General features: G+C 36.3%; 4 protein-coding genes across 7 annotated transcripts in view; 3 read left to right on the forward strand and 1 right to left on the reverse strand.

Annotated features, from left to right (window-relative positions):
• Usp8 (Ubiquitin specific protease 8) overlaps positions 1–3,420 on the forward strand; it is a 38,500-nt gene extending 35,080 nt beyond the window's left edge. For all 4 annotated transcript variants that reach the window (XM_034980227.2, XM_034980228.2, XM_034980230.2 and 1 more), the window contains 4 exons: positions 1,382–1,465; positions 1,932–2,042; positions 2,148–2,491; positions 3,195–3,420. In XM_034980227.2, coding sequence (XP_034836118.1) covers positions 1,382–1,465; positions 1,932–2,042; positions 2,148–2,491; positions 3,195–3,297 — 642 coding nt within the window. In that variant the 3' untranslated portion in view covers positions 3,298–3,420. The remainder of the gene's footprint in view (positions 1–1,381; positions 1,466–1,931; positions 2,043–2,147; positions 2,492–3,194) is intronic.
• Positions 3,421–6,779: 3,359 nt separating this feature from the next.
• Positions 6,780–9,956, reverse strand: LOC117992523 (uncharacterized). Its single transcript, XM_034980234.2, has 3 exons — positions 9,680–9,956; positions 8,600–8,843; positions 6,780–7,821 (listed from the first exon to the last, which is right to left on the reverse strand). Exons 1-3 carry the CDS (start codon positions 9,803–9,805, stop codon positions 7,709–7,711), a joined length of 483 nt encoding a protein of 160 aa, XP_034836125.1. The 5' UTR covers positions 9,806–9,956; the 3' UTR covers positions 6,780–7,708.
• Positions 9,957–10,395: 439 nt separating this feature from the next.
• On the forward strand, positions 10,396–13,025 carry LOC117992522 (uncharacterized). Its single transcript, XM_034980232.2, has 2 exons — positions 10,396–10,871; positions 11,330–13,025. Exons 1-2 carry the CDS (start codon positions 10,544–10,546, stop codon positions 11,554–11,556), a joined length of 555 nt encoding a protein of 184 aa, XP_034836123.1. The 5' UTR covers positions 10,396–10,543; the 3' UTR covers positions 11,557–13,025.
• Positions 12,986–16,370, forward strand: LOC117992524 (protein C19orf12 homolog). The gene is made up of 3 exons (XM_034980235.2): positions 12,986–13,211; positions 13,787–13,945; positions 14,233–16,370. Exons 1-3 carry the CDS (start codon positions 13,124–13,126, stop codon positions 14,457–14,459), a joined length of 474 nt encoding a protein of 157 aa, XP_034836126.1. The 5' UTR covers positions 12,986–13,123; the 3' UTR covers positions 14,460–16,370.
• Positions 16,371–16,506: the final 136 nt, after the last annotated feature.

Below are 16,506 nucleotides of genomic sequence, written 5' to 3' on the forward strand. Positions count from 1 at the left end.
AATAAACATTTTTCTTTAATTGCCAGTATTTTGTGCTTTCGCTTCTGAGCTTGTGACGACATTACTAGGTACGAATACGTAATACACAATCAATAAGCTAACCTATTTGTTTTTACTAACAAATAGGTTTAAGTTTCGTGTAATTACTAACACTAATATTAATAATTACTAACAATTAGGTTTAAGTTTCGTGTAATTACTAACACCAATATGATCCTTGTTGGTCGAAATAAAAACATTTTATTTATTTATTTATTTAATAAACAGAAAACAATAGACCGCTCGGCGATCTTCTTCAAACTTCAAATTGGGTATTTTCCTACTTTTGAATTTTATAAATATTATTACTTTATTATAAACTAGGATAAAAATAATGTCGTACACTGAAAAAAATATTAAAATCCAACTAAGATTTACAAAGTTACAGACATTTTAATTTTGGAGTAGGAGGGTCGTGTATCCCTTTCTCGCAAAACGAAAATTTGTATGAAACCGCACGAAGCTACTATGGCATTAGTCAGGTGTGACGTCAAAATGCTATATCGCTATCTATGTCTAATCATAAATATTTAAATGCTCATAACTTTTTTTTTATTTGATTGATTTAATTAGTTTTTTTCAGTTTACGTCATTATTTTTATCCTAGTTTATAATAAGGTAATAAAAAAATTAGAGTCAAATACCCAATTCAAACTAAGCAATCAGAATCATAACAATACCCTACGCGTCGAGCACAATAGTGGTGGTGCGTACACGTTATAACTTGCGAAGATTGTCATGTCGGATTACAGGGGGTGCTGAATTAGACAGGGGCCGGATTACCGGGGATCCACTGTAGTTTTTTTTTTTTTTTTTTAAAAAAGAATAATGGCACCGATTCTAAGCACAACCTAATTTTAGAGTATTCGCACCCTCTTCTTACTATTGTAATATGAAAAGGACAGAAGCAGTTTGACATTTCTAAATTTAATTTTTAGATGGTAAAACCCGTGATTTTAGCACGCACTCGCGAACCTACTGTTTAAATTTGTATTGTGCACTAAAATTTAGAGTCTTTAAATGTGAAAGTCATGTTCCGTTTCTTTTTTAGCATTAGTAAAAAGAAAGGGATGCAGATACTCTAGATTTAGTTTAGACAGAGACTAGAGAATCGGGGCCATTAGCCATGTTAAATGACTAATATTCCCCTTTCCTCTCCAACTAAGCGTCAGGCTTGTGCTAGGAGTAGGTACGACAATAGTGCAACGGGCGGGGTTTGAACCGTCGACCTTTCGGTTTTCAGTCCACACCTATACCGGTTGAGCTATTGAGGCTCTATTTCATATCATTCGTTTTATGTCATAAACATAGTTATTATATGAGTAATGTATATTGTGTGTAGGAAACCCTCGGCGCTTCAGAACGTGCGTGGCACGAATACACGAAGTCAAAAGAAAGTCTGGTTTTGAGGCTATTTTATGGACAAGTAAGTTTGACAAATTGTTATTTTCAAAACTAATAATAATAATAGAATAATAAGCGCCTTCTCCATAAACGTGACACTGACGAAACACTCTGTGCCCAGCTGGCACACCTAAAAGCCAATAATTGGGAATTGAATTGAATTGAAGAATAATAAGCGTAATACGTTTGTATAGTTTGAAGCTCGTAAGAAAAGTCTTATAGGGATGATGACTAGTCAAATCAGCGACTTTTTATCAAACGTCAAAACGCTTGCTTAGTATAGAAGCTTGTATGTAAGATACCGATGTGACGTCATACACATTTGACTTAATTATTTTTAAGGTAAATCGATAGTTAAAAATGGTTAGCAAACTTAGCAGCAAATGTGGATTTTATGAATTTTGGAAGACCCTCTATTTAATAATTACTAATAAGTAATTTATTTTGGACCTAGGCATCATCCCGATTATGAATATTGTTTTTGTCAGATCCGGTCAACGGTGCGGTGTTCGGTGTGTCGAGCAAGCTCGGCCACTTACGACTCGTTCTCCAACTTATCGCTGGAACTGCCTGCACATGCCTCCAGGTGTACGCTGGCTGTGAGTATAATCCTCCATACTAATATTATAAATGCGAAAGTGTGTCTGTCTGTCCGTCTGTCTGTCGGACACGTAACGTCAATACATTTTGGACTTGTTTTTCAGGACTGTCTAAAACTCTACCTAAACGACGAAATGATACCAGGATGGAACTGCCCGAACTGTAAAGAAAAACGGAACGCCGTCAAGAAACTAGACATTTCCCGACTACCCCCCGTTCTAGTCATACACTTCAAACGATTCTACGTAGACCCTAAAGAGTACATGTGCAACGCGTATAGAAAAAAGCAGACTTATATAGACTTTCCCTTAGAGGATCTGGATATGAGGCAGTTTTCGCTGCAGTGTCCCGGAAATCCGATATATAATTTGTATGCCGTGTCTAACCATTACGGGTCTATGGAAGGTGGACATTATACTGCGTACTGCAAAAGTAGCGTCTATGGCAAGTGAGTATTTTTTTTTTGACCTTTTTATAAGTTACGCCGATGTACCTGCGCAGAAATCTAAGTCATACAATTCAAACGATTCTACGTAGACTCTAAAGAATAGGTAAAGCCTGACCAGAAATATAAAAAACTTGCTCTGGGGGCGCCACTAGTATATTGTCTATGGTCAGTAACTATAGGATTTTGTACAAAATAGCTCCACGGGTTGTGCGCAATATGGCGAGGTGTTTTATTTTTCTGGTCAGGCTTTACATATTGTGCAACGCATATAGAAAAAAAAGCAGACTTATATCTATAGACTTTTCCTTAGAGGATTTGGATATGAGGCAGTTTTCGCTGCAGTGTCCCGGAAATCCGATGTATAATTTGTACGCCGTGTCTAACCATTACGGGTCTATGGAAGTTGGATATTTCGTGGGAACTCTTTGATCTTCCGGGGTAAAAAATAGCCATGTCACTCTCCATGTCTTTCCATGTGATTGAAGGACAAACCAATAAACTAACAAAAACACTTTCGCATTTATAATATGGGTCGTGATAAACCGTACGTCACCTATGATGGTGTTTTTACAATGTGACAGTAGTTCTTCAATTTACTGTTTCAGAAAAAGACTGGTCCGAAAGCGGCCTCCACTGATAAAAAATTAGCGCTCACTACGCTCACGTTGATATCTTCATCTAATTTATCAAAAATACTTTCCAGATGGTACAAATACGACGACCATCTGGTAACCGAAATCTCCGCGAGCGAAGTGCGCTCGAGCGCCGCCTACATCCTGTTCTACTCCGCCTGCTCGCGCTCGTGATGCCGGGCCATGCCACGCCACGTCGCGCCGCACGTCGCCACGCCACGCCACGCCCTCGCGTAGCGCGCCTGACCACCGAGTGACGATACATTAAACCTTAATAAAATGCTTAAGTTTCTTCCATCTGATTGTTATTATTTGTACAGTACCCGGCTGGAAAAATTGTACTTCGACCTTTAGAAAGAGATAGCGGTTTCGTAGAGCGTTGTTTCACAAAAGGTCACATAGGTATGAGTGACAGAGACAACGCTCTACGAAGCCAAAATCTCTTTCTAAGAGCTTGATGTCCAATATTTCCGGCCGGATATTGTAATGGTATACTTAGAGCGTCCACATCAATATAAATTCGTGTTTTGCATCTAAAGCTGCGGACCCTTTAGGCAAACGCTGTTTTATCTGTTCGACTGTAGATGACTAGCTCCTGGGTTCAATTCCCGGGTCGGGCTAAAAAAATATGTATTGCTTAAGGTATTTTTACAGCTTTATAACCTGTTATCTTCCAAAGCTACCATAATCCCAACTTTATAGTCGCTGATCGTTCCTCCCTGTGTTGAGAACAATACGCAGAGAAACTTTTATAAAATAACGAAGGTCTAGCACGCGCCGGCTCTTAGGGTGAGATCTATAGAGCGCACTTTGACTTTGCTCAGACTTAAGATTGAGTTAAAACGAGACAGCTTTATGTGAGAGATATAGCTCTGTCTCGTTTTAACTTTGTCTTAAGTCTAAGCTAAGTCAGAGTGCGCTCTATAGATCTCACCCTTAGTCCCTTAGCTAGCCAGACAGTAGTTTGCCTATGGGTCCGCAGCCTTACATTCAGGCACATCCAGCAGCAAAATGCTCGAACAGTTTTGTTCTAACCAGTAAATTATTTTTATCTTAAATGGAATTGTTAGTATACCTATTGTAAAAATACTTAACATTCGTTGTGATTTAATGTTAATACGAGTAACACCACTGTGTGACTAATTCTGTTGCACACAAACTGTCTATGTAATATATATAAAAAGTGCTATCCTTTTCTGCACTAATCGTTGTGAAAGAGATAACTGTATATTTTCCGTAATTAAAAAACCGTTAATTGCAAAAAAAGAATTATTGGTACTGATTCAGTGCACAACTAAATTTTAGAGTGTTCGCATCCTCTTCTTACTAATGTAATATGAAAAGGACAGACGCAGTTTGACAGTTTTAAATTCAATTTTTAGATGGTAAAACCCGTGATTTTAGCGCAGTCGCGTGCCTACTGTTTAAATTTGTAGCGTGCACTAATATTTAGTCTTTAAACGTAAAGTTCATGTTCTGTCCCTTTTTAGCATTGTTTAAAAGAAAAGGATGCAGATACTCTAAATTTAGTTTAGAGAAAGACAACGGAATCGGTGCCATTGACTAAAAAATAATCCTATGTAGGACCAAGGTTTTTAGTTTGGTCGTCCTACATAGCATGCTTTTTTAAAGACATTTTTTTTTTAAATTCCCACGTTTTTTGGCGATAAATCAAAAAATACTTTTTTACAATTGACTGCTTTTTGGTTGAAGGACGACAAATATTTAGATGTCATTGTAGTTTACAGATTGTGTACAACAGAATTGGCCACGATGATAAAATTAATAGATATACAGTACGATTGGTAAGTTTCTTCCTAGAATATTGAAACGCTTCTTACAGCCGTACTCAGAGTCGATTAATCGTTACTTAAGTTTAGTTAAAACGAGACAGAGCTATATCTCTCACATAAAAATCTGTCTCGGTTTAACTCAATCTTAAGTAACGATTAGCGACTCTGAGTACGGCTGTTAAAGTTTAAGGACAACTTAATTATAAAGGCTCATTTGCACAAGGACACTAATGGCCGCACTCAGAGTCGCTTAATCGTTACTTAAGGCATGAATTTGTATGGATAAGGAATGCCTTAAGTAACGATTAAGCGACTCTGAGTACGGCTGTTAAACTACTAGTTGATTACGGAAAAACTGCATGAATCATCATTACAATCTCAGTGTTGTGATTGGCTGAATTTATGATAATGCACATGTTTAATGTTTTTGGTGCATATACAGTATAACGCGTAAAAACTGACTTCTCACGCGCCATTTTAACTTTATGTGCCAAATTGTTTTAAAGGTCCGTACTTTTGACATGACAGTTGACCCATAGACTTAAAATGGCGCGTGACAAGTCACTTTGTACGGACTATATAATGCGTAAAAAATGATTCCTCACTCGCTATTATAACAGGCGGGTATCATGACGTGGGAATGTGAAAAATACTGTCAATAAAAATGTAAGATGGCCGTAAATTTTGAGAAGCGTTTAATTATTTTAATTTTGTAGTGTAAAGTATGTGTAATATGTTCATCCCTGTTGCACGCTTACAAATATATTGTCGAGAGAAAAAAATTGCGGGTCAAGAAAATAGCCGTCGATATTTTGTGTAGAGCTCAAGGCACATTGTAGGACACGAAGCGCAGGGACATGTCTTTTATTAAATGTTGCGAAGTATTCTGTCTATCGTATTTCCCATTGCGCTTGGCCTCCAATATGCTTTGACCCTAGGGCGGCGATATATGCTCGGATAGTTACGTGTATAATTATTATACATAATATATTATGATAGCTTTAGATTTCTATAAGGTTTCGATTTCTTCCGCCTCCAAATATTATTGAAGAAAGACCGACTATTGTTTTGATTTTTAAATTTTTGTGCAGCCGTCAGTTGTTTATTATTGTAACAAAGTTTTAAGTAATAAAACGTAGCACATACAAAGAGATATAGACATGGAACGTCGGTAAAACGAGGGTTTACTTTCGATATATCCTCAACGAAAACAAGTTTTTATTTGATGAATCGTCGACAAAGTATTCGGTAGAAGCTTTTTTAATAATCTATCAAATGTGAAGACACATTGTAACAATCTAAAATATTTCAAAGAAAACTGAACTTTAACTCCACTATGTAATGTTCAAAGTGTGAAGCAAGTTCTCTACAAACCGGGCGTTGACGCGCGTTCAAGCGCCAATATTGCCATGTGCTGATTAGAAGACTGTCAATACGTCGCAAGCTAATACACGCATCGACGCGTGATAACGCCTCTGCTTCAATGTGCCTTGACCCTCAACAGGGACAAGTTATTTAAATAGAATATTTTTCTTCATTTTATTACGGCTGCACACCACTTTTAAATCTTTAAAATATACTTTTATTTATTTGTATTTTAGTTTGTATTTAGGTAGACATATTTGTGTGTGCGCGATTCAGGAAAGAAAGACTGAGTAGAGTGCGATGGTCGTTTAGAATTCAGAAAGAATTTTATTTTCCACTAATCTGTATAATATACCTAATGTATATTGTCTATATGTGTATATAAAAGCTAAGTACCACTCGCAAGTCCTGAATGTTGAAATTCGTTACAAATCAAAATCTATGTTTATTTGTTGAAACAAAATGGACACAATAAACTGGGGCTAAAGATTAGAGGCGAATAAATTAAAGTTGAGTTTTAACAGTTTTTTTATTTATTTAAATAAATGACTTACATAAGTTTTTTTATTCCATATGTTACAAAATGTTTTGTAATAAATAACACTACTTTTTGATCCATTAATTTAGTTTACACAAAGTTTTGTGTACATTGTAATTAAATTTTATAACCTACTAGCTTATGCTCGCGAATTCGTCCGCGTGGACTACAAAAATTTCAAATCCCTATTTCACCCCCTTAGGGGTTGAATTTTCAAAAATCCTTTCGTAGCGGATGCCTACCTCGTAATAGCTATCTGCATGCCAAATTTCAGCCTGATCAGTCCAGTAGTTTGAGCCGTGCGTTGATAGATAAGTCAGTCAGTCAGTCAGTCACCTTTTCCTTTTATATATTTAGATTATTATAACGAATTTTAGTGCCTAAAACTAAATCGTATTAAAGCAGAGTATTAACATTTGGGTGCCATTACAAACATTTGTATCAAAATGGGCTAAATAAAAAATTATTGTATAAGTCCCGCAAATTGCTATTGCGCTAGAACCATGTTAACGTCGATTTGACGTCATTTGACGGTTATTTAAGTAAAAATATACCATCAGCTCGAAACTTCAGTCTAGTGCTGACGACACTAAAATAGCGGCCACGCCTATTAGCAATTTGCGGGACTTATACGATCAGACAGTTTTAAGCAACCTAGGTTTATCATTTTGTTCTATAAATTTCCATAAAAGTCACTTTCATTCAGATAAAAGAGAGTGAACTATTTTTGTTGAGAAAATAATTATGCTCTATTTTAAATATTAAGTGTATATATAATTTATACTTGCATACTTACTTAAAAATTGATAGATAATTATTGTGTAGACGTAAGACAAACTTTATTAAATTCTTTGTTATTACAAATGTAGTGTTTTTCATTTGATTTAACTTAGAACCGACTGGGCTCTCCGTTCATGAACATGTTCATATCTATGAACATATCATCATTGTCCTCCTCTTCATCTTCTTCCTCCATATCTATATCCTGATTGTGATCCAAATCTGAAACAAAAATGGTCATAACTGATAACTCGCTATGGATTTTTTAAAATAAGAATACTAGCAGATGCCCGTGACTTCATCCGTGTGAATTTACAATTTTCAAAATCCCCGGGAACTCTTTGATTTTCCGGGATAAAAAGTAGCCTATGTGTTAATCCAGTTAATCTATCTCCATTCCAAATTTCATCCAAATCCGTTCAGCCGTTTTTCCGTGATTGAGTAACAAACCACTTCCATTTGGAATTCAGGCTGCTTAACTATTGAGCTATTGAGGCTCATATAACTGAAGAGGCTCCTACGGTAGTGAGCGGTGTGGGAGGGTGACAGTTGTCACAAGTTGATGGATCACTGAGCTCTCGCGAAAAAGGAACCTACTCTGTTATGCCTATTATTCCTCACTGATTTTTGCAACTTTGTCTATGTGAACTTTTTTTTAAGAATCCAATGGGAACTTCTGTGATTTGGTCAAAACAGTACAATTAAAAGAAAGTTTCAACAGTCGTAATTCAGTTTTTTCTTCTCCTTTGAAAATTTACTTCATGCAATTACACCATTGTACTCCTCAGCTTGTTGAAGAAAAACTTTGCGAGGTAACCTCCATGTCTGATATAAATTAAATCTATCAAAATTTACTCTAAAAAAAATTGCAATTTGATCGCATACATACATTTAAAAGTGGACCGATTTGAGAACCACCTCCTTTTTGTTGGTTAAAAAAAAACAGTCCGAATTGAGAACCACCTCCTTTTTGGTAGTCAGTTAAAAAGTGGGTACTTACCATAAACAGCATTATTGACAAGTAAGTCCAGCTCCTCATTATTGACAGTTTCTCCGTCAAGCCGTATCTCTTCAACTTCATTATGTTCTGCGCCCTTGGCTGTGGAATTCTGCATCAAGTTCAGTGCATCTGTAGGCTCTTTGATTTCTTCTTCTGGAATTTGGGGTGCCGGTGATGCTGGCATACTCGATTTGGAGTTTTTTTTGAGAACCGCTTTCATACTCTCCAGATGGAGTCTTTCTATCTGAATAAAATAAAATATTTTAGCATTTAAACTATCGTGAGTGATTTCCATTATATATAGTATATTTCTACGGCTATATTTATGTATCCAGTCGATGTTAGCCCGACTAGTTTTGAACCCATCCTATAACTATAGCTATAGTCGACGGGATATGTGAGTATAGCCATAGAAATATATACTATATATAAAATAAAACATGTTGGATAGAAGGTGTTACTTTGCAGAAGTCCATGATTTTTAGGGTTTCATACCCAAAGGGTGCTAACAGGACCCTATTATAGCCTCTGCTTTCCGTCCATCTGTCAATCAGCAGGCTGTGTTTTATGAACCGCAAGAGCCATTACGCACCGGCGACCGTGTTAATCTATATTTTTTTTATTTTTTTTGATGTTTCAAAGCTATCTGCAATCAGTCATTGGATGGACTTTTATCAGATTTTTATGAGTGCATTCAGGATTGGGAGAAGGTCACTCCATCGAGAAACATAATGCTTTCGCTGGCCTTAGTGTGTACATGACAGTTTTATAATTTATATAGACGTCATAGTGTGTGCATGTAGTCGCCACGACTGCGTACCCATATACACGACTTCTACCTTGAAATTACACAAATATGTAAAGTAGTAATGAAACTCTTTCCAGTGAATACTACCGTATTATCCAATAATAAATAATATAATAAGTAAATATACTATAGTGCTCAAAATAGTTCATCCATTCATCTACAGTGGAAACACTGAACCTGTTGTGAAGTTTGTTATCTGAATTTGTTGATTTAACTCAGCATTTTTCAATCATTATTTTGTTTTCATTAGCAAATTGCTATGTTCTTCTCACCTGTAAACAATTCCGTTGGTTCTTTATTTTATTGAGTGCTCCTAATATCCATTTCTGTTCAGCCAAGAGCTGGAACTCCTCGGACAACTTTAGCCCCAACCTTTGATATACACCTTCATAAGTCATGATGATAAAATTTAAAACAGTTTTTAGGAGATAGTTAAATATTAAACTGATTTTTTCACGTTTATTTTTGTTGATTTGATTTTGCTGTACAAAACAAAACAATCTTTTGACCACCGACCAGATGCTTTTGACATCCCTATTAATCTGTGCTTTTGACCAAAGAGTATATAATCACTACGTTTTACTTTTGACCACCTTTTGACTTTTGATCACAGACCAATAACCCAAATAACATGCTTTTGTTCAACCATTTTTTGTTTTGAGGAACAGAAACAGAAGGTATTCTCAATACTACTCTATGGGTATTCTGAAGTATTCTGAGAAGAGAACCTCTACGAGAAAACCCAGACCAACATAGACAAACGACAAATGGTTTTATGGGTTGGCAACATTGGCAAAGACAGATAACGCGACACAGCGCAACACTCATGCAATCAGTTTACAAAGTCACCACTTGAAACAAAAAATATTCTTTTCTTGAATTTATTACGTATGGTGGTACCTCCCTAGTTACTTAGTTTTAAAAATATAATATTTATAGAGATATTTTCAAGAAAATTAAACTTATGCACAGATTTGCATTATTTTTAAATTGTTGATTTGAGGGTAGGTAGACAAAAAAATTAAGCACAGCCATTGACCTTTCTATATTGCATCATCATTCGCTAGTCGCCTCCGTCGTCCACCGTACGCTATATATCTACCTCAAGCACTGCTGTACGCTGCACAGCGAGGAAAATGGATTCCTTCTCTGGATCTTCCAGTTGTGATTCTTCCGATTCAGATACAGAAAATGAATTTGAAATATGCTGCAGACCAGGAGGATCGTGTTCAAGAGGCCCCAGCAACCTGCCTTTCGACCCTAGATCAATCGAAAATCTGATTCTATCCATCAGCGACCAATTTAACTTCCGTGTTCTTCTAAACGACAGCCGAACAAAGAAGGCTGTCCTTGTAACTGCCGGGCTGACTTTAGCAGGAAGTCTGATTGGCAAGCACTATGGAGGGAAAGCTGGTGCAGCGGTGGGCGGTGCGATTGGTGGAGTTTGCGGACTTGGAGTTGTCGGTAAGAATTATTTTTCTCGAAACTTCTCTCTTTTTTTTGTTATAAAAATTCTCAGCTACATCTTTGAAATCTAATAGGTACCTAGTTACGTAACTATGTCGTTAGACTAGCTAGACTGAATGCAGTTCTTGGAATTATCATCCCAATTTTTTGATTCGATTTAATTTTTCTATAAATTGAAATCCTTCATTATTTAAATTTTACCTACTTAGTTATTGTTACGAACTTTTTATGACAAAATTCAGATTGTGACTCAACCAGGATTTCTTTGACCTTGATCTGACCTTACTTTTAGTCATTCACATTTCACCGGCATTTCAAAGTTCGAACGCACAGAGCACCTACCTACTTTTTATCATTATAGGGGAACGAACCCACATCGATAGATTCACATCGACTCTAAAACAGAAAGTAAAAAGTTTATTTGAATTTAAAAAATTCTATTGTCTTTGTTTCAGTCGTATCAATGCGTGATATTTGGCAAGATATAAAAGAAAAGCTGTGGGAGTTATTTGATATCGTCTACGATTACCTAGCTGGACTGGGAATCGAAGATTACAAAATGGCCGCCAAATTCCTGATGCAAAATAGTGGACACAGCTCGCAGCTAGCCATGCTTATTCTGCAGGTCACTTCTGATATTTTAGGGAAACAAATATTATCCAGTTTGTCCGCTGGTTTGTAAAAACGATTTTGATGTGCTTACTTCCAAGTAGATAGGTACAGTTGAATGACTAATTTTATAACGGATGTTATGCTAGACAGAACTTGACTTTAACTATGATTTTACTTGACTTTAAGAAATGACTATAAAATATACCTAGGTACCTATAGTTCACGACAGGTCGAGATGGCAATCGGGATAAGAGGTGGGGGGACGCCACGCACACATGCATGTCACCCACGCCAACGGCCAAATCCGCACCGGGAGCCTGGGGGATGTGCGGGGCGTCCCCACCCCGATTGCCATCTTGACCTGTCGCGTACTATACATACTCAATTATTATAACTCCAACAAAAACGCCTGATGAATATTTGACTCTACATAAAAATTGATATTTAAATAAGTATACCAAATAATTAACTAGTTCAGGTGTGATTTTAAGATAATAATTGTGCGAGTTTCTGATTTCCGAAGCTATAGAATAAGGAATATTTATTTTGTCAAGCAATATTATGTTCGTTCTTTTCTTCTTTCTCTATTATTGCTTTATTTTGTTTTTATGTTAAACTTATTTAAAACAAGCGTTTTATTTTAAACTTTCTTTTCAAACAAAACGCTTGTAGGTACATGTTAAATTGCCATGAAATAAAAATGTAGGTATTAATAAAAATAGTAAAAAAATATGTAAAAAGGGATGCATTTTGATTGATGATAAAATGTCAGAACCGTTTGATTTCAAGTGTAATTTTTCCAAAAACTGTTTAATAACCGAGGGCTTTTTTCGGCTCTTGCTTTTTGAGCTCAGGAGGTAAGAACAAACCCAGAAAAATATAAAAAAAAATTATGTGTATGGTGCGGTACATAACATAAATTAATATTATTCATTTTAACCTTTAAATTAAAATAGCTGTGTGACACAGACAGACAATAGATGAACAGCGGACTGGATGAAACTAGGGGAAGCCTAGTTTCATCCAGTCCGCTGACCTATGTATTGTCCTATGTACCTATAATATAATCCTACTGTATGTCCTATGTAATAAGAACCCTAAATAATATTATCTATGAAAAAAGAATCTGGTAGATTTTTTTTTGTTCTTCTTCTGGCTTTACACAGATTAGCTAGAAATTATTAAAACTCAGAGTATTTTTAAAAGAATAATTCGAAGGAACTTGAAATTAGACTCGAAATAACGGTTATTCAGATTGTCTCTGGTTGTTGTAGTTGTTGTTGTTATGCTTGTGATGTACCTATATACTATCTCTATGCTTGTGATGCATAGTTGTGAATTGTGATGTCTCTGATTTGACAATTGACAAATGCAGCAGCCTGTGGCACTGGTCTGTGGCGGTGTCTAACTTTTTTTCAGGTCGGTCGGTATTTCTCAGGTATTTATTCTGAGGTATTTCTGCAAAATTTTGTAATTTATGGTAATATTTTTAAAGGTAAATATTTTGTAATTTTTTATTTGGAATAAAATTTGAACACATTTCGTTATTTAATTTGGCTGTGTTCCATCCAAAGCATCAGTAATCAAGCCAAAATCAAAACACGTAATATTTTTGTGCTTGTGCGTAATAAATCACGATGTCCTCTGTCGTTGAACCCTATAATATTATGTCGACACAAATAAATTTTGACCAGCGATGGATTGAGGGAATCATACTGAAATTAGGTAAGTTGCTAATCCATTCCATACTAATATTATAAATGCGAAAGTGTGTCTATCTGTTTGCCTGTCTGCTAGCTTTTCACTGCCCAACAGTTTAACGATTTTGATGAAATTTGGTTGGAGCTTACCTCCCGGGGCAGGACATTCTACTTTTTATCCCGGAAAAGAAAAGAGTTCCCACGGCATATAAAAAAATAATTTCATAATTTTAGGACAAGATGTCCAACATTTTAGAAACTACGTTAATATTGTACCTAAATCAGACAGTGTCTGCGTAGGAAATCATTCCAAGGCAAACTTCTGAAGTCTCGGATTCCGTATTTTGTTGTCTGTTCGGTATAAGTTCAACTTTTTTTTTAAAGTAGGTAGAGGTAGACAACCTTGATGAGTTGAATGGCTGGTGTTGTTGTTGATGAGGAAGAGAAGATACAAAACACAGTATAGAAGAAATAGTATTATAATTCTGGTCTTTGGAGGTCCTAATGTGGACTTTTTATTCCTCTTGTTAATTCTTTTTTTACACATAATAAAAATATAATCAATGTGTATACTGTATAGGACAATATTCTACGTTACAGCTGATGCATTTGACATAAGAGTGAAATGGGATACGGAGGCGGCCATGTTAACGGGGGCCTTTGCCCTGGCGGGCGGGCTTGTAGGGGGGTATGCTGGTGGGAGGATGGGGGCTGCATTGGGTGCAGGCCTTGGCGGAGCAGCTGGCTTTGGGGTATCCAGTGAGTTTTATTTCGTAACTAGACTACACAAACTTTAAACCCCTATTTTAACCCTTAGGGGTTGAATTTTCGAAAATCCTTTTGTAGCAAATCTCTACGTCACAATAGCTATCTGCATGCTAAATTTCAGCCCGATCTGTCCAGTAGTTTGAGCTGTGCATTGAGTCAGTCACTTTACATGATGCCTACGAATTTTGTCTACTTTTTCAACTCTTAACCTATAGACCCTATCTTTTGAAACATGTTGTTAATTCCAATAACAAAAAAGTTGTTTTTTTACATTACAGCCATGGTGTCGCTTAGAGAAATCTGGGATTCAGTAAAAGCCCAACTAAAGGAGCTCTCATTCATAGTGTTCAACTACTTGCGACGCCTCGACCCCGCAGACTACGTGCATGCGCTCAACGTGCTCATGGCTTGCTCTGCGAGTAAGCGCGAGCTAGTCATGACTATACTGGACTTTGTCGCTCACAAACTGGGGCGAGAAGTCATTTCTAGCATTACTGCTGCATAGTTATTACTTATAATCATTGTATTCAGAGCAGTGAACGATAAAGCATAGAAGGCGCGTATCTAACAACAGTCATAACTCATAGTCATTCGGAAATATGTCCTGCTGCTCGATTGCGGTAATCCTACCACATTCGACAGCTACAATGTCACAATTGCAATCACCTCTGATTGGTTGACGCTCGCTCACTTTTAGCTACAATGCAAAAGAATCGCACAAATTTAGCCAATCAGAACAATTAAGATTGTATTAATGATTGATGCAGGTTTTACGAAATGCGACCTATAGAATACACATCTACTTAAATCGCAAAGGTTATCATGCGGCAATGGCCACTGCCGTGATTGGCCGACTCAGTGACAGTTACACAGATCGCGGCCGGAAGAGTATATTATGCACTGTGCACCTACTACAGTAGAGATTTCGTTACGCTATAATGAAGTGAACAGAATATTTATATGCTTTGTCGTACTTCGATTTGGTATTTTAGGGGTTTGGTGCTTTGATAAATTTTAAGTTGTTTTTAGACAGCAACATAACTTACCAAGGAACAAGTGTCCAATTTTTTATTTTAAAAGAAATATTCTGTACAATATTAGTGCGAATATTTCTTCTGTTCCTATATAGTTATAGTCTAGTTACAAACTGTCAATTTTACCTGATTAGTAATAGAAAAATATTGAATCTCAAACATGTATTACAAGTTTATTTTAATCAATGACAAATTAGCCTTTGACTGCGATCTCACCTACTGCCTGATGGTAAGTGATGATGCAATCGGATAGAAGTCGGCTGAGTTAGTTGCAAAACTCACTGGGTGGCTTTAAAATGTAGGATAAAAATATGTAATGTTAATGCTCTCAAAAATAGTCCAATCTGAAGTTGAAACATGGCGGTTTGTGCAGATGAAGGATTAAAAACACAAGCCCGGCTGACATTTATTTTTGTACAATGCACACGTCAGACCTCTAGAGTCTAGTGTTCAGGTTGGACTACTTTTGCGCGCTAAACTTTTTTGAGCTACGCGACCGTGACTTGCGACACTTAGAGAAAGTGCGCACCACAGTGAATTTTCGTACGTTTTTTCTCGCAAAATCTGTAAACTATAGAACTGCATAGAAGCGCACGCACTGCGGAATTAATTCCGAACCAGATTTTGATAGATTTAAATTCAAATTTACGGATTTCTAAACGCACCGCTACTCACCGCACTGTGGTGCGCGCTAGCTCTTATGCTGAGATCTATAGAGCGCATTCTGACCATGACTTCCTTACTACAATGATAGACATGGCTGTTAAAACGAGACAGCGTTATATCGCTGGCATAATTAATATGTCTCGTTTTAACTAATCGTTATCAACAAAGTTAAAGTACGCTTTATAGATCTCAGCCTAACAACTGTTTTCTATGGCACGTCTGTTCTGTCGCACGTCGTGGTCGCTTACCCTTCAGTCTTCACAAATTTTGATAAGGCAATGTGCAAATGTCACCTATCACATAGTCGGTCTTCAATTTCAATTTATTGCGTTTCCATAAACAACATACCTACTCTTCTTCTTAGCTGTTAACTGCCGCTACTAGCGAATTAGATTAGATGCTATTGGTAAAGCTATATTTCTTTATAACTCATGAGAACATTTCTTTAGAACATGTTCTATGTGATGAGAAGTTTTTTATTTTTTTCCGTAACAAAGTCGCCCAGTACTTAAATATAAAATATAACTGAGATAATAGTGTATGGATTAAGCACTTTGTGCCTTATTAATGTAGTTTTTTAATTTGTTAAAACAATTTTACTGCTCAATTATGAATTAATTTGTCAAAAATCAAAATTAGTTAATTTGTATGTAATAAGTTTTAAGGTGTAGACATATCACATTTCTGTATGAAATAAAAGTATTATTTTAAAGAAATTCTAGTTTCTTTTACTCACGAGGTGTATAAGTATCATCAGAGTGCTTAATTTGAAAGTGATTAATTTGAAAAATTGCCCTACGCGCTAAAGTAAAATGCGCTTGACCGCCATTTTAGTGATGTCAACACTAGACT

This window comes from Maniola hyperantus, chromosome 21 (assembly GCF_902806685.2).
Source record: "Maniola hyperantus chromosome 21, iAphHyp1.2, whole genome shotgun sequence".
Classification (NCBI taxonomy): Eukaryota; Metazoa; Arthropoda; class Insecta; order Lepidoptera; family Nymphalidae; genus Maniola; species Maniola hyperantus.

Excerpts from the sequence above, each read along its gene's own strand:
- LOC117992522 (XM_034980232.2), top strand. The coding sequence starts at position 10,544 with ATGGATTCCTTCTCTGGATCTTCCAGTTGTGATTCTTCCGATTCAGAT. Across the intron at positions 10,872-11,329 it reads TTGCGGACTTGGAGTTGTCG|TCGTATCAATGCGTGATATT; the intron begins GTAAGAATTATT and ends TCTTTGTTTCAG.
- LOC117992523 (XM_034980234.2), bottom strand. The coding sequence starts at position 9,805 with ATGACTTATGAAGGTGTATATCAAAGGTTGGGGCTAAAGTTGTCCGAG. Across the intron at positions 8,844-9,679 it reads ACCAACGGAATTGTTTACAG|ATAGAAAGACTCCATCTGGA; the intron begins GTGAGAAGAACA and ends TATTTTATTCAG. Across the intron at positions 7,822-8,599 it reads TGTCAATAATGCTGTTTATG|ATTTGGATCACAATCAGGAT; the intron begins GTAAGTACCCAC and ends TTTTTGTTTCAG.
- LOC117992524 (XM_034980235.2), top strand. The coding sequence starts at position 13,124 with ATGTCCTCTGTCGTTGAACCCTATAATATTATGTCGACACAAATAAAT. Across the intron at positions 13,212-13,786 it reads GGGAATCATACTGAAATTAG|CTGATGCATTTGACATAAGA; the intron begins GTAAGTTGCTAA and ends TCTACGTTACAG. Across the intron at positions 13,946-14,232 it reads AGCTGGCTTTGGGGTATCCA|CCATGGTGTCGCTTAGAGAA; the intron begins GTGAGTTTTATT and ends TTTACATTACAG.